General features: G+C 26.9%; 2 protein-coding genes across 2 annotated transcripts; both read left to right on the forward strand.

Annotated features, from left to right (window-relative positions):
- Positions 1-1,437: 1,437 nt before the first annotated feature.
- LOC103577453 (vitellogenin) lies at positions 1,438-4,215 on the forward strand. The gene is made up of 4 exons (XM_053738605.1): positions 1,438-1,569; positions 2,540-2,620; positions 2,730-3,433; positions 3,694-4,215. Exons 1-4 carry the CDS (start codon positions 1,528-1,530, stop codon positions 4,073-4,075), a joined length of 1,209 nt encoding a protein of 402 aa, XP_053594580.1. The 5' UTR covers positions 1,438-1,527; the 3' UTR covers positions 4,076-4,215.
- Positions 4,216-7,082: 2,867 nt separating this feature from the next.
- On the forward strand, positions 7,083-9,962 carry LOC103578952 (conserved uncharacterized protein). Its single transcript, XM_014444996.2, has 2 exons — positions 7,083-7,167; positions 8,520-9,962. Exons 1-2 carry the CDS (start codon positions 7,132-7,134, stop codon positions 9,150-9,152), a joined length of 669 nt encoding a protein of 222 aa, XP_014300482.1. The 5' UTR covers positions 7,083-7,131; the 3' UTR covers positions 9,153-9,962.
- The last annotated feature ends 3,498 nt before the right edge of the window (positions 9,963-13,460 follow it).

A 13,460-nucleotide genomic window follows, 5' to 3' on the forward strand; every position in this document is an offset into this window, starting at 1 on the left:
GATTGTCGAGCGAGAAAACAGCGGAAAGTCTTAGGGTTGACCCTCGGGGTCAACTGTTTTTCATGTATTTTGTAGAGCAACAGAACTTTTAACTAAAACACAATAATAAAAATCATAAAATATTAAAAAAACAAAAAAGTAATGGCAACAAAAAAATTTGAAACCGGTCAGGCATAATCACTTGAAATCCTGTAGTGACTTACCTTGAAAACAACTGGCGGCAATATACTTCATGGAATTTAACTTTTATTTGTAACCATTTAAAAAATAAATAAATAAAAAAAAACATTTAGTTGTTTATTTTTATTCAAAACGCGCGTACAATACCTACCATGTTTTTCTATATATTTTATTATCTAACGATTAATTTCTTTGACTCAAAATCACTTAGCTTACAATTCAATATTTTTTATTGAACTTTTTTTTCACTTTTTACTATTCGAATTACTACCGAAGTACAGGAAAATTGAGACTTAGTCATCAGGTTTACCCCCGAGAATTTTTCTTCCTATATGAAAAAAATTAGTAAAAAAAATGTATGTTAAAATATAAAAAATAAATTTTCAATAGCTAACTTTTGGCCGATTTTCATATATATTTTAAATGTTATTTAAACATATTAAAAATATATCTTAGAATATATAAAAAATACATGTAGAAAAATATTTAAAAAATGTATTAAGTATATATATATATAAAATTATAAAAAAAAATCGGTGTGATATAAAAAAATAAAATATAACATATATTTAATATATTTTTTTGTACATTTAAAATATATATGAAAATCGATCAAGAGTTAACTATTAACAATTTATATATATATTATATATTTATATGTTTTTTATATTTTTACATATTTTTTTCATGAGGGTTTTACTTATATACTCTCATATACATATATAAATACATATATATATCACATGATAAATATTATTTTTATCACTACAGTGATTCAGTAAAAATCCTGCTTTTAAAATACCGAATTAAATAAATAAAATTAAACACAAAAATAAAAAAATTACAACTTGGATTATATTATAGTTATCACAACATCAAATGCAGTTTAAAACTACCATATCTCGTTCACCGAGAACTTGAACTTGAAATGCAAAGTCGCTGCTAAACTTGAATCAGATCTAACATTAAGAAAGAAGTGAAGTGAAGCTAAACAGTCAACAGACTAGAAGGAATGTTCAAAGAATTAAATAGAGGATATAATATTAAATGTATGAATACATACAAGCAAGTGAATATAACGTGCAGCGATTAAAAGATGCGAATATTTAAATACACAAATGAATAAATAAATGTCTATGTGTACATACATGGATGTCTTTTCTTGAATAAATCCATGTGTTTGTGAGATACCGGCGGCAATGCCGAAGACCTTAAACCGTTACTGACTCTTCGATACTCTTCAGTCTGAGTCTACCGATCGCCCAGCCAAGGTTACTGTTTATCCACTTGAATTTTTTTATTTAAATTATACTTTATTTATACTAGTACCAAAAAAAATTCAAAATCATGAAAATTTACTTAGTATTTATTTTACTATTACTTCGGGAGGTAAGCGACCGTATAATTATTATAATAATAAAATACTTAATCTTAATAGTACTTTTAATTATAACAGTAAAATTATTCATGTGGTTAATTGTATTACGTACTTGGAAACATAATAAGAAAGTTAAGTTTAATTGTTAAACTCGTAACATTTTAAAAAGTATAATTAAAAATTAAATTTTCTTAGCTCTGTAATTTGTTACATAAAACCACGTCAATTAGTTTCAATAATATAATTAAAGTGCATTTTAACAGTTTAATGAAATAGACAGCTCGTTAATTGATTTTCTTGTTTTGATAGTCATATTAATTGACGTATACTCAACTCAATTCATTAGTAATTGTAAATATATATAATAATTATGTAATAAATATATTACGAGATATTTACAAATAATAAACTTTGTTTATTGTGAATTTTAAATAAACAAAGTGATTTATTTTTTAAAAAAAAGTATAGTTTTTTAGCGCGAAAAGTGATTCTATAAATTTTTATGATTTCCCAAGGGCGTCCTGTCAAATGCAATTAGCATCCTCGGTAATGACACGCTCGTAACTAAACGAGGTTCATATTCGAGAAACTGGGTCACCGATTTATTTTAACATGTTCTGCACTCCCAGTTTTTGGACTAACCAACGTCCGATAAATTATCGTTAATGTGAATATTTCTAAGGAACCGATAATCATTTATGGGCGTTAAGTTTAAAAGCTAAAATCTTAGTTGACACAGAATTTAATATAAAAGCTTTTAATATTTGATGTATTGTAATTTTTAAATTATTATTTTTTTGGTGTAAAAAACCATTTAAAATTGCTTTATAAAAAAATTTATAAAAAAAATTTTGCTTACATATTTTAAGTATATGTAAATTTTTAATTTTTATTAATAGAATAAAAAAAAATATTTACTTAATTTAGTGAAAAATATTTAACAAAAATAAAGTAAATTAATTCGATAAAAAAATTTTACAGGCAAATTCCGGCCCAGCAAAAAAAAGTCCTGCATTTTCAACTCCTGTTTATTCTGACTCATTTTTACCAGCTGCAATGCAGGTGAATATTAAAATAAATAAATTATTATGATGAATAAAATAAATGACGTTTTAACAAAAGTAACAATAATTTACAAAGAATAATTTATTATACAATGTATTTACTCAAGGTTATTTTTTACGCCGTTGAGCAACTTAAATCTCTTCAAGTAGAAGAAACAGAGCAAACAACGACAATAATGTCAACGACATTAACAACGACAGTTTCAACTACAGTGTCTCATGGGCCTGGACAGCAGCAACCAGAAGCAACAGCTCCATCGATTCAATTGTCAACAGAAAAACCAGGATTGAGTCAAGAGGCATCGATTGTCGAAATGGAAAATTCAAATGATAATCCCAGTACTCCGTCAAGTGACAAAGAGATGCCAGAAATGGGTGAAGAAACGCCTGAAATAAATTATGGAACTCCTGAGACAAATCACGAAACCCCTGAAGAAAGTCATGAGACACAAGAAGTTAATCAAGAGACTCCTCAGCCAGAAAAAGACATTACATTAGTAGATTACTCAAAGGATAAACTCACTAACTCAGTCTCCACTACTTCAATTAGCGTTGAAAGTCAGCAAAGTAATAAGTCCAATTCGTCGTCATCCTCGTCGTCGTCGTCGTCTTCAGAAGAAGCCTCGTCGGAGGAAGATAAAGATGGAAAGATTAAGAATAAAAAAGAACCTACAGTTGATAGCGTTGTTCAAGAAATTTATGGCATCATGAAACCACAGAATAAAACTAACAATTCATCTGAGGAATCTGAATCAAATGAGTCTCGAGAGTCTAACGATGAAAGCGATGAAGAGGATAATGATGAAAATAGGTGAGTTTGTCTATTAATCATAATTTTTAGATTATTTTAGAAAAATTTAAAACCAACAGTTTTAATAACTAAGTGCTAATAGACACAATAAAACTTATTAGAAAAATGATATATTTTTAAAAATGACATCGGAACTTTTTTTTTATTTTTTAAATTTTATAATTCATCAAAGAATAAATTCAATTGCTAATTGATAACTTAATTTTTCATATTAACTTTTTTTTTTTTAAATTAATCAGCAATAAATTTTGGTTATATAGATTTACTTTGCTGGGGGAAAAAGTAACGCAAGTTCCACGACCAAGTTTATCAACTTACCTAAGACGTTCAAAGATACCACCAAAATGTTCCGTTCAACAGTTAGCCCTTTTGTACGACGCGCTGAGCAAAGACGCGAGAAAGCAAGGCTTCGCTAAATTCTCCGGCTACTCTGATGAAGTTCTAAAGACCCTCAAAACTTCTGCCGAAGGTGGAATTGGTCCACAGCTTCAGAAACTCTTAGAAAAAATTTTAGAGCGTAACGAGGTCACAAGGGATGACGCTAAGGTCAAAATCACAGGAATGCTCAAAGAACTTAAGGAACCAGGCAGTGAAATCAATAAAGACCTCAGACTTTTGCTACCACTACGCTTTAATCCTTGATCAATATCATAAGTTTTATTATAAATTCATACTCATTTACACAACTTTTCATCTTCAAACTTTTCATTATCTTTTTTATAACGAACAATACTTTAAGCAATCAATAAACTTTGATAATAAATATTTTACGAGACAAACTAGCAACTACTTCAAACATATATTCAAACTAATTATAGCAAATAACGGCAGACGATCTGTGTCCTGTATTCTCCATGTTCACGACCGGTTTCCACCTACGACTCATACGGACGAGTACATAGAGACTCGCTCGTGCATGTGAGTAGGACTAAACATAGATTTCTAGCCATTGGCCCTTGTTAGACCCCACACATCCCCTCGAGTAACATAGATACAATGTATACCCTCAGTTCAATGTGAGCATCCCCAGCAGAATTCTGCACCCAGACCTTCCTCACTTTGCTTTTGGTATACATAAACTATATCGTGTCACTAATTCCAAAAGGACATGCTTTTATACACCCTTTCGGCTTTAGTCATTAAGTTTAAAACCAAAAGGACCTATAATTTTTTTTTAATTGCTAATCATATTGTAAACTTATTATAAAGCTGAAAATTTTTGTTCAATTTTTAGCTTTAAAATAAGTTTGCAAAACGATTGGCAATGAAAAATAAACTATACGGCCTTTTGGCTTTAGAGATTTTTTAAAAAGAGTGTATAAAAATATGTCTTTTTGGAATTAGTAACGCAATATACAGAAGACTCTATGAAAATGCCTGTCAAGCCCAGCCAGTCCTTATGCCTGTAAATATGTAAACGGTGTCCGCTCAAAATATCACAAAAAAAATTTCCCATACAAAAATTACTAAATACAAAAATAACCATAAAAATAAAAACTATATACTAAAATATCTAGTTAACGATATCTGCATACATTAATATTGAATCGATATGACATAAATCTATCACTATTAATATAATGAAATGTGTAAAAGTTTTTAGTATATGAATTATTTGATATATTGCTATGAAATGGTGGCAATAAGTTTATATTGCCAGGTCATTATTGTATCTGGTTATCTTTGTACTTAGATATTAATTACAAGGATATTATTGTGTCTGGTCATTTTTGTATGAAGTTATTTTGTGAATAGTCATTTATGTATCAGGTTTTTTTTTACTAGTTTTTATTGTGATGGTTATTAAAAACAGGGTATTTAGGACTGTAACCGTGTGAACTGGTAATTTTTATCAGTTAACAAATTATAACATAAGAGTATTAGTTTATATGGCCGAGCTTGTATGCATTGTTAAACATTTTGAGCCCGCAGGGTGTGAATGATTTAGTGTTAAAATTTTCAACACTGCCGCTGTGAAAGTTACACCACGCACGATGTTAAATTTTACACCGTGTGAACTAGAACGTTCACACCGCCAGTAGTATAAATGTATAAGTTATGTATTTAAACTCTCAATTACTTCGGCACTAGGCATTTAATTTTTATTTGCGAATTATCTACATTAATAATAATAATATACTAGTGCTGCAATTTGTATATTATTTGAAAATTTTTAAAGACAGATTATACACAGTCGAAAAATTTGTGTTAAATTTAGTTTAATACATTATACTTGTGTCAAACAATAATACAGGTTTAAAACTTTTTGAAATCAGATGACACATTCAACTTTAGTTAAATTTACATTTGATGTCAAATAATTGACAAAATATTTAACCATTGAATTTTTATACACAAGAACAAAAAATTTTCAACTGTGTATTATCGTCAAGATTTAAGGTAATATCACCGAACAATGTGAAAGAAAATACTCATACCGTGTTAAAAGAACACCGCTTGATATTTAACACCAAGAGAATTTCACACCGAGCAGACTGTGTAAAATCTTCGGGGACCATTTTCACACGGAAATTTTTTTACAGTGTTAACCATCTAGTACCATCATTGAACCACCATCTGTAAGTTACTATTACATCTATAAATATTAAAATATAATTTTTAAATCATCATTATTGATAATAGGAATAATTTAAAAAATAATTACTCTCAAGTTCAGTTATTTCACTCTTCAACGAACAAGGTACATCTATTATAAAAAATGGTAGTGAGCTAAAAACTTCAGCAAGAGCGGCAGGTAATAATTAAATGTGTACGTGAGTACATCGAAATGGATAATGCAGTAAGCGCTCGATAACTTTCAGTAAGTCTAGCAGAATAAAATAGAATTTAGTGTTCAGTCATTACCGCGCAAAAAAATACTAATATCAACAAATTCTCGTAAAAAAAAAATAAAAAAACGTTTTTTTTCTAAATAAAAAGAAGTATTTTAATTTTATAAAAAATTAAAAAATTACCCTCTTGACTTTAAATGAAAAATAAATATTTACCGTTTAGTTTATAACTTAAATCTTTAAAACTTTGTTTTCACAGTGCACTTCTTACCTAATGAATAATAAATATCTCACAGCGTTGCTTGTAAAGATAAAATAAATAAAATGAAAAAAACAAAAAAAAGTAACGTCACTACACTAAATGGAAGGAAATGAAATATTTATGAACGTTTCAAAGCTTTATTGTCCTCAATCCCTCGGGAATTAATCAATGAATCAGTGTGGGAAAATATATGTATATATATATACGTCAAAATATACTGGACAGAACCACAAGTGATATGATATACCTGTATATAAATTCTATACCATCCAATTAAAATAGTTTTCATTGTCCACTTTGACAGAGCAATTGGTTTTATTCTATTGTACTAAAATATGTACACTATGAAGAATATAAGCAAGTGACCCTACGTGACAGGAATAAAAAATACATTAGGCAATCCTGCAGTGAAGATTTGGGCCGAAGACATTGGCGCAGAATTATTAAATTAAATTACACAAGTAAAGTGTCAATTGTAATATTCAATGTATGAAAAATAAAAACATAACAATCGACGCCTTTGTAAATTTCCTTGATATAAAAATGTCTTGCGGTCAATAAGTCCTTCAGTTATATTGCAAATGCAATCATCGATGTTTCATTTTATAAATTAAAAAAAAGTAATTTATTATTTTTTTTTTAAAATGAATTATATAACAAGTTTGTGTATAATATTTTTCGTAAGTTATTTTTTTTTTTTTTTTTAAATTATTAAGGCCATTCTCAGACACATGGCGACCGCAGATTTTTGAAATTTAAATTCCCAGACTTTTCCAGATATTCCAGTCACATAATTTAAAAATTCCCTGACTATATATGGTTATATTAAATCATTAGAAATATTTATTTAATTCAAAATAAAATGGTGTGAGTCAGTTCAATAAATAATCAATCATTGTCGTTAAGTGAAATTTTATTTTGTTATTTGTCAACGATTATAGATTTTTTTTTGTTTATTAAATGAATAATTTTTTATTTTTTATTTTTAATCTGTTTTTATATAACTTACTCTGTAATAAAATATAAATAAACTTTTCATTTTCACTAGAATAAAATACATAAATAAGAACGTTTTATAGAATATTAATAAAATATTAATCAAGTACGCGAATAATAAATATAATGAAACTTATTAGTTCAATACTTATGTATACTTTTAATGTTTTTGGTTTTTTAACTTGTCAATATGCATGTTAATAGTTTGAAGATCCTGACGATTGGTTTCTACTGAGACTTTTTTTTTCTAACAGCCTTTTTAATTCTGATTGCTTCATTTTTTCGCTATTGAAATCAATTTCTGCTATATTTTTTCAAGATGGTATTCAAATCGCATTCGCGCCGCGCCACTTTTTGAACAATTTTGACAGAAAAAAAAAATTTATCGTATTTTTTCAGGCAAAAAAAAAGAAAGTAAAAATTTTCCCAGCTTTGTAACTAAATTCCCTGACTTTTCCCTGATTTTTCCAGTATATTTATAATTCCCTGACATTTCCCGGTTTTCAAGATTTTCCAAAAATGTGGCCACCATGGATGACTTTAAATTGTAATGACCGTATTAAAATTTTGATAATTAATTAAAAAAAAGTTAAAACATTAATTGAAAACAGGGCAAAGCAGTCACCATTTCGCCGAGACAGATTTTTGAAAAAATTATTTACAGTTGATATCAATTAAAAATTAAACGAAATTTGTTTAATAAATTTCAGTAAAATTTTCATGTCAATATTATGATTCGAATTTTCAAATTTTGTCAGCTAAAATTTATTTACCAAATTTCGTTCGACTCCTAATTGATATCAACTGTGAATAATTATTTTGAAAATCTTTCTCAGCGAAATTATAACTTCATTGACTTTTTTTTCAAATAATGCTTTAATTTCTTTGAAATTAATTATTGAAATTTGAATACTCTTATGACAGTTAAAGGTCATTAAATATTTTTAAAAAGTAGCGGGTCTAAGAATAGCCTTAATGAAAGCTTACCAATAATAAAAAAAAAAAAAATAAAAATTATTTAAATTTAATTGAACAGATATATTTATCAAAAATAAACGGTTCGCCTCAAATAACAAAGCTAGTGCCGTTGGATGACTGGATTGCCTTCAAAGAACGTTCAAGCCAAGTCAAACCGTTGGATAAATTATTTGGAAAATTACGAGCGACTTATGATTTTATTTTTCACAGACCTGATAATGTTAGCAATGTTGAAAAAATAATTGCTGATGACAAGTCTTGGAATAGCGAAGAAAATTTAAATAATAAAAGTAATGATAAATTTATTGCTCCAATGTTGCCACTATTCAATCACATTGCGTTTAAAAACAATAATAATAATAAAAATGAAGACGATGTAAATAAAAATTTATATATTCAATTATATCCAAAAGAAAATGTAATAATGTCAACAAGGGAGAGTTCAATATCTCGTATATCCAAAGATAATGAATGGCCGGATGATATAGAGACTATAGAACCATTGAGTCAAGTAGAAATTGATAATGAGAATATTGATAGATCAGTTGAAGCAGTGACACCATCACAATCAGGATTTCAATTTCCCATTGCTATAGTTCGTGCTTTTGCCAAGTGGCTTGAATCCATTCTCGGTTACACACATCAAGCTTATTCAATAATTACTCAAAAAAATAACTCATTCATTCATTAATTATTATTATTTTTTTTTCGCAACTAAAGGTGTTCGAATAGTTCGAATTATTCGTATCGAACTATTCGATTCGAAGTTCGAAATTTTGAATTATTCGTAAAGTTTTTTGGGAACGTCTTTAAATTTTAATAGTTTTTGGAATAATTCAAATTTTTATTAGAGGTAAATAGAACCCAAACACGAATCTATGAAAAAATTATTTTTGATTACTTTAAAAACTTAGCTCACTATTAAATAAAAATTGAATATTTGAAAGCTGACCAAAATTTTCTCAATTAGAATCGAGCAATTTGAAAAGTTAAAAGTCGATATTTTAATTAGCAAATTATCTAATTTATATTTTTTAGAAAGTGATTCTGTGCAATTTTCAGATAGTGATAGTAAGAAAAAATATTTGAGTAATCTAAACAAAAATATTATATATATAATAGATATGAGATTGATTTTTAGATAAAAAAAAAATTTTTTTAATTACTTTTTTTTGCATAAATGGAGAATTTTCTGACATGTAGAGACAATTTGCTAATTAGTGTCAAAATAATTTAAAAACTTTCGGATTATAAAATTGACACATAATTTGAAAAGATGAATTATTCGAAAATATTGAAATAATATGAGAAGATTTGAAGTATTCGAATGTTTCGAATTATTTGAAAATTTTCGAATTCGGAAATTTGAATTATTCAATTGAAACCCGATTCGCACATCCATACTCACAACATAATCGATACTAAAAATGTATTTACATATCTATGACTACATATGTGTAATCACTGTACTTTCATTTCAAATAAAATTAAATATATACTATTTTCTATATAAATAATTTATATTTACATTACGACATATTAATATTTACACAATTGAATTAGTGTGCTATCAAACTCTTATGACGAAATAACATTTAAAATTAAATAAGTAGAGGCAATATATAAATATATTTATATATTTATCAATCTTTTTATTTATTTATTTTATTCAAAAATATTTCGGTTTGAAAAATACATGTTATTTTTATATTCATTTATAATTACTAATGTAATTAATTATTATTTATCTTATTTTCATTTTTGGCAATTAATATCTTTTATATTTCATACTCAACAGTTTATTTTATCGCGTTAAATTTAATCGTTCTTCCGTTCATTTTATTTAAGTGTCTTAATAAAAAAAAAAAAAAAATATTTTATGGTTATAATTAATTAATCATTTGTTACTATGTTATTTTAAATAAATTATAAATATAATTAATAAAACTGATTTTTAAAATGTGAACAAAATAATAGCCAACCCGGGTCAAAAAAATAACTTGATTTTAACTTTTTTGACTTACTTTTAACTTTATTAACTTGATTTTTACTACACTCACTTTTATTAAGTTCAATATCACTTTTTTAACCTAAAAATTTCAATTAAATTAAAGTCACGTTGACTTAAATTTAGCGTAAACGATTTGAATTTGACTTAGTTGGCGTTAATTGGTATTAAGTAAGATAAATTGGTCAAAATCAAATGTTTTTTATTTATTAAATATAGTATATTGTGTGACAAGGGATGAAACAAGACGATTTCAGACCAGGTTGAAGTTGGCTGACATCACCCGCAGCCTGAAATCGTGTTTTATCTTGAGTCACACTATATTCTTCATGATTACCTGCATCAGAACTTCAAGTTTCAGTGTCTCGCCAATAAGAAACAAGTAAATTTCAAGCCCATGATAAAGAGAACTGTTAGAGAACGAGAAATCTGTGATTTACAGTCACTTATTAGATAGTAAATAAGACAAAAGTACTATTTTCACTCATTTTCAGTAATTTTATTCGGTTAAAACTGTCACAAAAAATGAAATGAGTAAAATGAGGTGACAAGCAAACAAATGAGAGTAATAAGGCTGTAAATAAACATTAAATATTACTAACACCGGGCAGAAATAGTCGTATTTCTTTCTAAGGGAAGAAACGCGCATGTTTCTGTCACTATGTGCATTTATTTATGAATTACGAATTCGCTAGCAGTTGTTTGCAGCATCGGCTTGAAATTAGCTTCTTTCGACTGGTTGCAGAGACATTGAAACTTTAAGTTTTAATACTATCATAAAAATGAACTTGAACTTGCTTCAATTTCAATTTTTAAAATTACGTCAAAATCAAGTTAGTTTTCTTACCCCGGAAGTTTAACATATCGACAATTAACTATATGCAAATCTTTGGTTTTTTTATTTAATTATTTTTTTTTTCTTTTTTTTTCATAGTATTTATACGGAAGATTATTAATAGTATTATTATTAATACTACATATTATTAATCGATGATTTATAATGATATGGAAGAAGATACGATTGCCGCGAAGAAATTGTCATCATTATTATTATTGCAGTCATATTATTAATACTAATTGTGAGATTTAATAATTTCTTAATTAATTATTTAAAATACTGTAATTGATATGGAAAAAATTTCAATTTTTAACAGGAAGATCAATTGAGTTTTATTTTATTTTCATATTTTTTTTTTTTTGCCACTTAAATTATTAACCAAAATAATATTGGGCGAAATTTAAATCTATTAATTACTAATATCTATATTGTCTTAAATAGTTAATATGTACATATACAAATAAATGTAATTATATATTTTAAATTTTCGTTACGTAAAATTGGATAATTTTTCAAATTAATAATTTTTTATTATCAATAGTAAAGACACCGTACTAATTATTAAAAATTATCACTTAATTTAAAAATTTAACAATCGATTATTTTGAATTAGGCAAATTTATTTTATTTAGAAGCTCAATAAAATAAACATCCTTTCTCCCTTATGGCAATTCAAGTTATTAGATAATATATATTTTTATCATTTATTTATAAACCTTAAGACTGTAGACTAGATTACAGTTAATAAAAAAAAACCTATAAAAATTAACTAGTCTTACAGTACTATAAATCCATTAAATTGATTGCTTGGTTTATTATTTAACTTTACTGCAGTACAGAATTTATAATATTCAAATAAAAATTTTAATACTAACATTTAAAAAAATTTATGATATTTTAAATCGTTTTTTATTTAAATAAGTCATGATAAATTAAATTAAATAAATAAATGATAAATAATGTCAGTATTATTTATTGTAAAAATATTCATTTAAATTAAAGGTGAGAACAAATTTTTAATTATTTAAATATTATAGAAACCAAAATAGTAAATTGCGTGACAGGAGAAAAAAGAAGACAGTTTTAGACGAAGGTGAAGTTGACTGACATCACACGAAATTTAAAATCGTCTTTTATTTCATGTCACGCAATATATTTTTCATATTATCTGCATTGAGACGGAAAATTTTTATGTCTGGTGCCAGTTGTCCTCATTTCTAAATGGACAGCAACTTGCCGACATATTACTACCCCAACTTGTCAAGTTTAATTCAATAAGTTGATGGAAAACAACCGGAAACTTTCTGTTAAACATGTTCAAAACTGGCGGCAATAAATTGTCGCCAACTTTATGGGAAAGTTGACAGCAACTTGTCATTAACAGTTGCAAAATGTGAATTTACTGACAAGTTGACATCAAGTTGATCACAACTCTCTTGACAGGCAAACTTTCTGAACAGAAAGTTGGTGTACATTAGTTGCGGCCAACTTGACGACAAATCGTTGACAACTTTCAGTTGACAAGTTGTTGCCAACTTTCCCAGAAAGTTGATGACATTCTACTGCCACGACCTGTTGACAACTTTCTGAGAAAATTGAAAGCAACTGCGTCAACAAAGGGATGCCAACTTATGCCACAAGCTTTCTCAGAAAGTTGACATCAACTTATGGAAATGCCAACTTGACAAGTTGCTGCAGTAGGTTGTCGCCACCTTGCTGTCAACTTGGCTGTCAGGGTCAATGACAAAAAATGATTGCTAACAGGACAAAACAGAATAAATTCTGACCGATATCAATCACATTGATGTGAAATTGGCTTTTTTCGACTGGCAAAACAGGCATTGAATCTCAGTTTTAATGGAGGTGATATGAAAATAATATTGATACAAAATAAACAATAAAAATTATAATATAAAAATAAAAAAAGTTTCTTTTCATTAAATTCTAAAAAAAAATCCAAAGTTTCATAATCGATAAAATTCTAATCTAAAATGTCCGAATACTTTTAACTGTTTTTTTTTTTTTTTTTTTTTTTTTTCAATAAAAATTAATTAGTTTATAAAAATAATAAAAAAAATACTCAATAAATTTGAGAGATTATGGAAATAAATATTTAAAACTCAATTTGTTAGATAAAAAATATTGAATAGTAT

This window comes from Microplitis demolitor, chromosome 1, assembly GCF_026212275.2.
Source record: "Microplitis demolitor isolate Queensland-Clemson2020A chromosome 1, iyMicDemo2.1a, whole genome shotgun sequence".
Lineage (NCBI taxonomy): Eukaryota > Metazoa > Arthropoda > Insecta > Hymenoptera > Braconidae > Microplitis > Microplitis demolitor.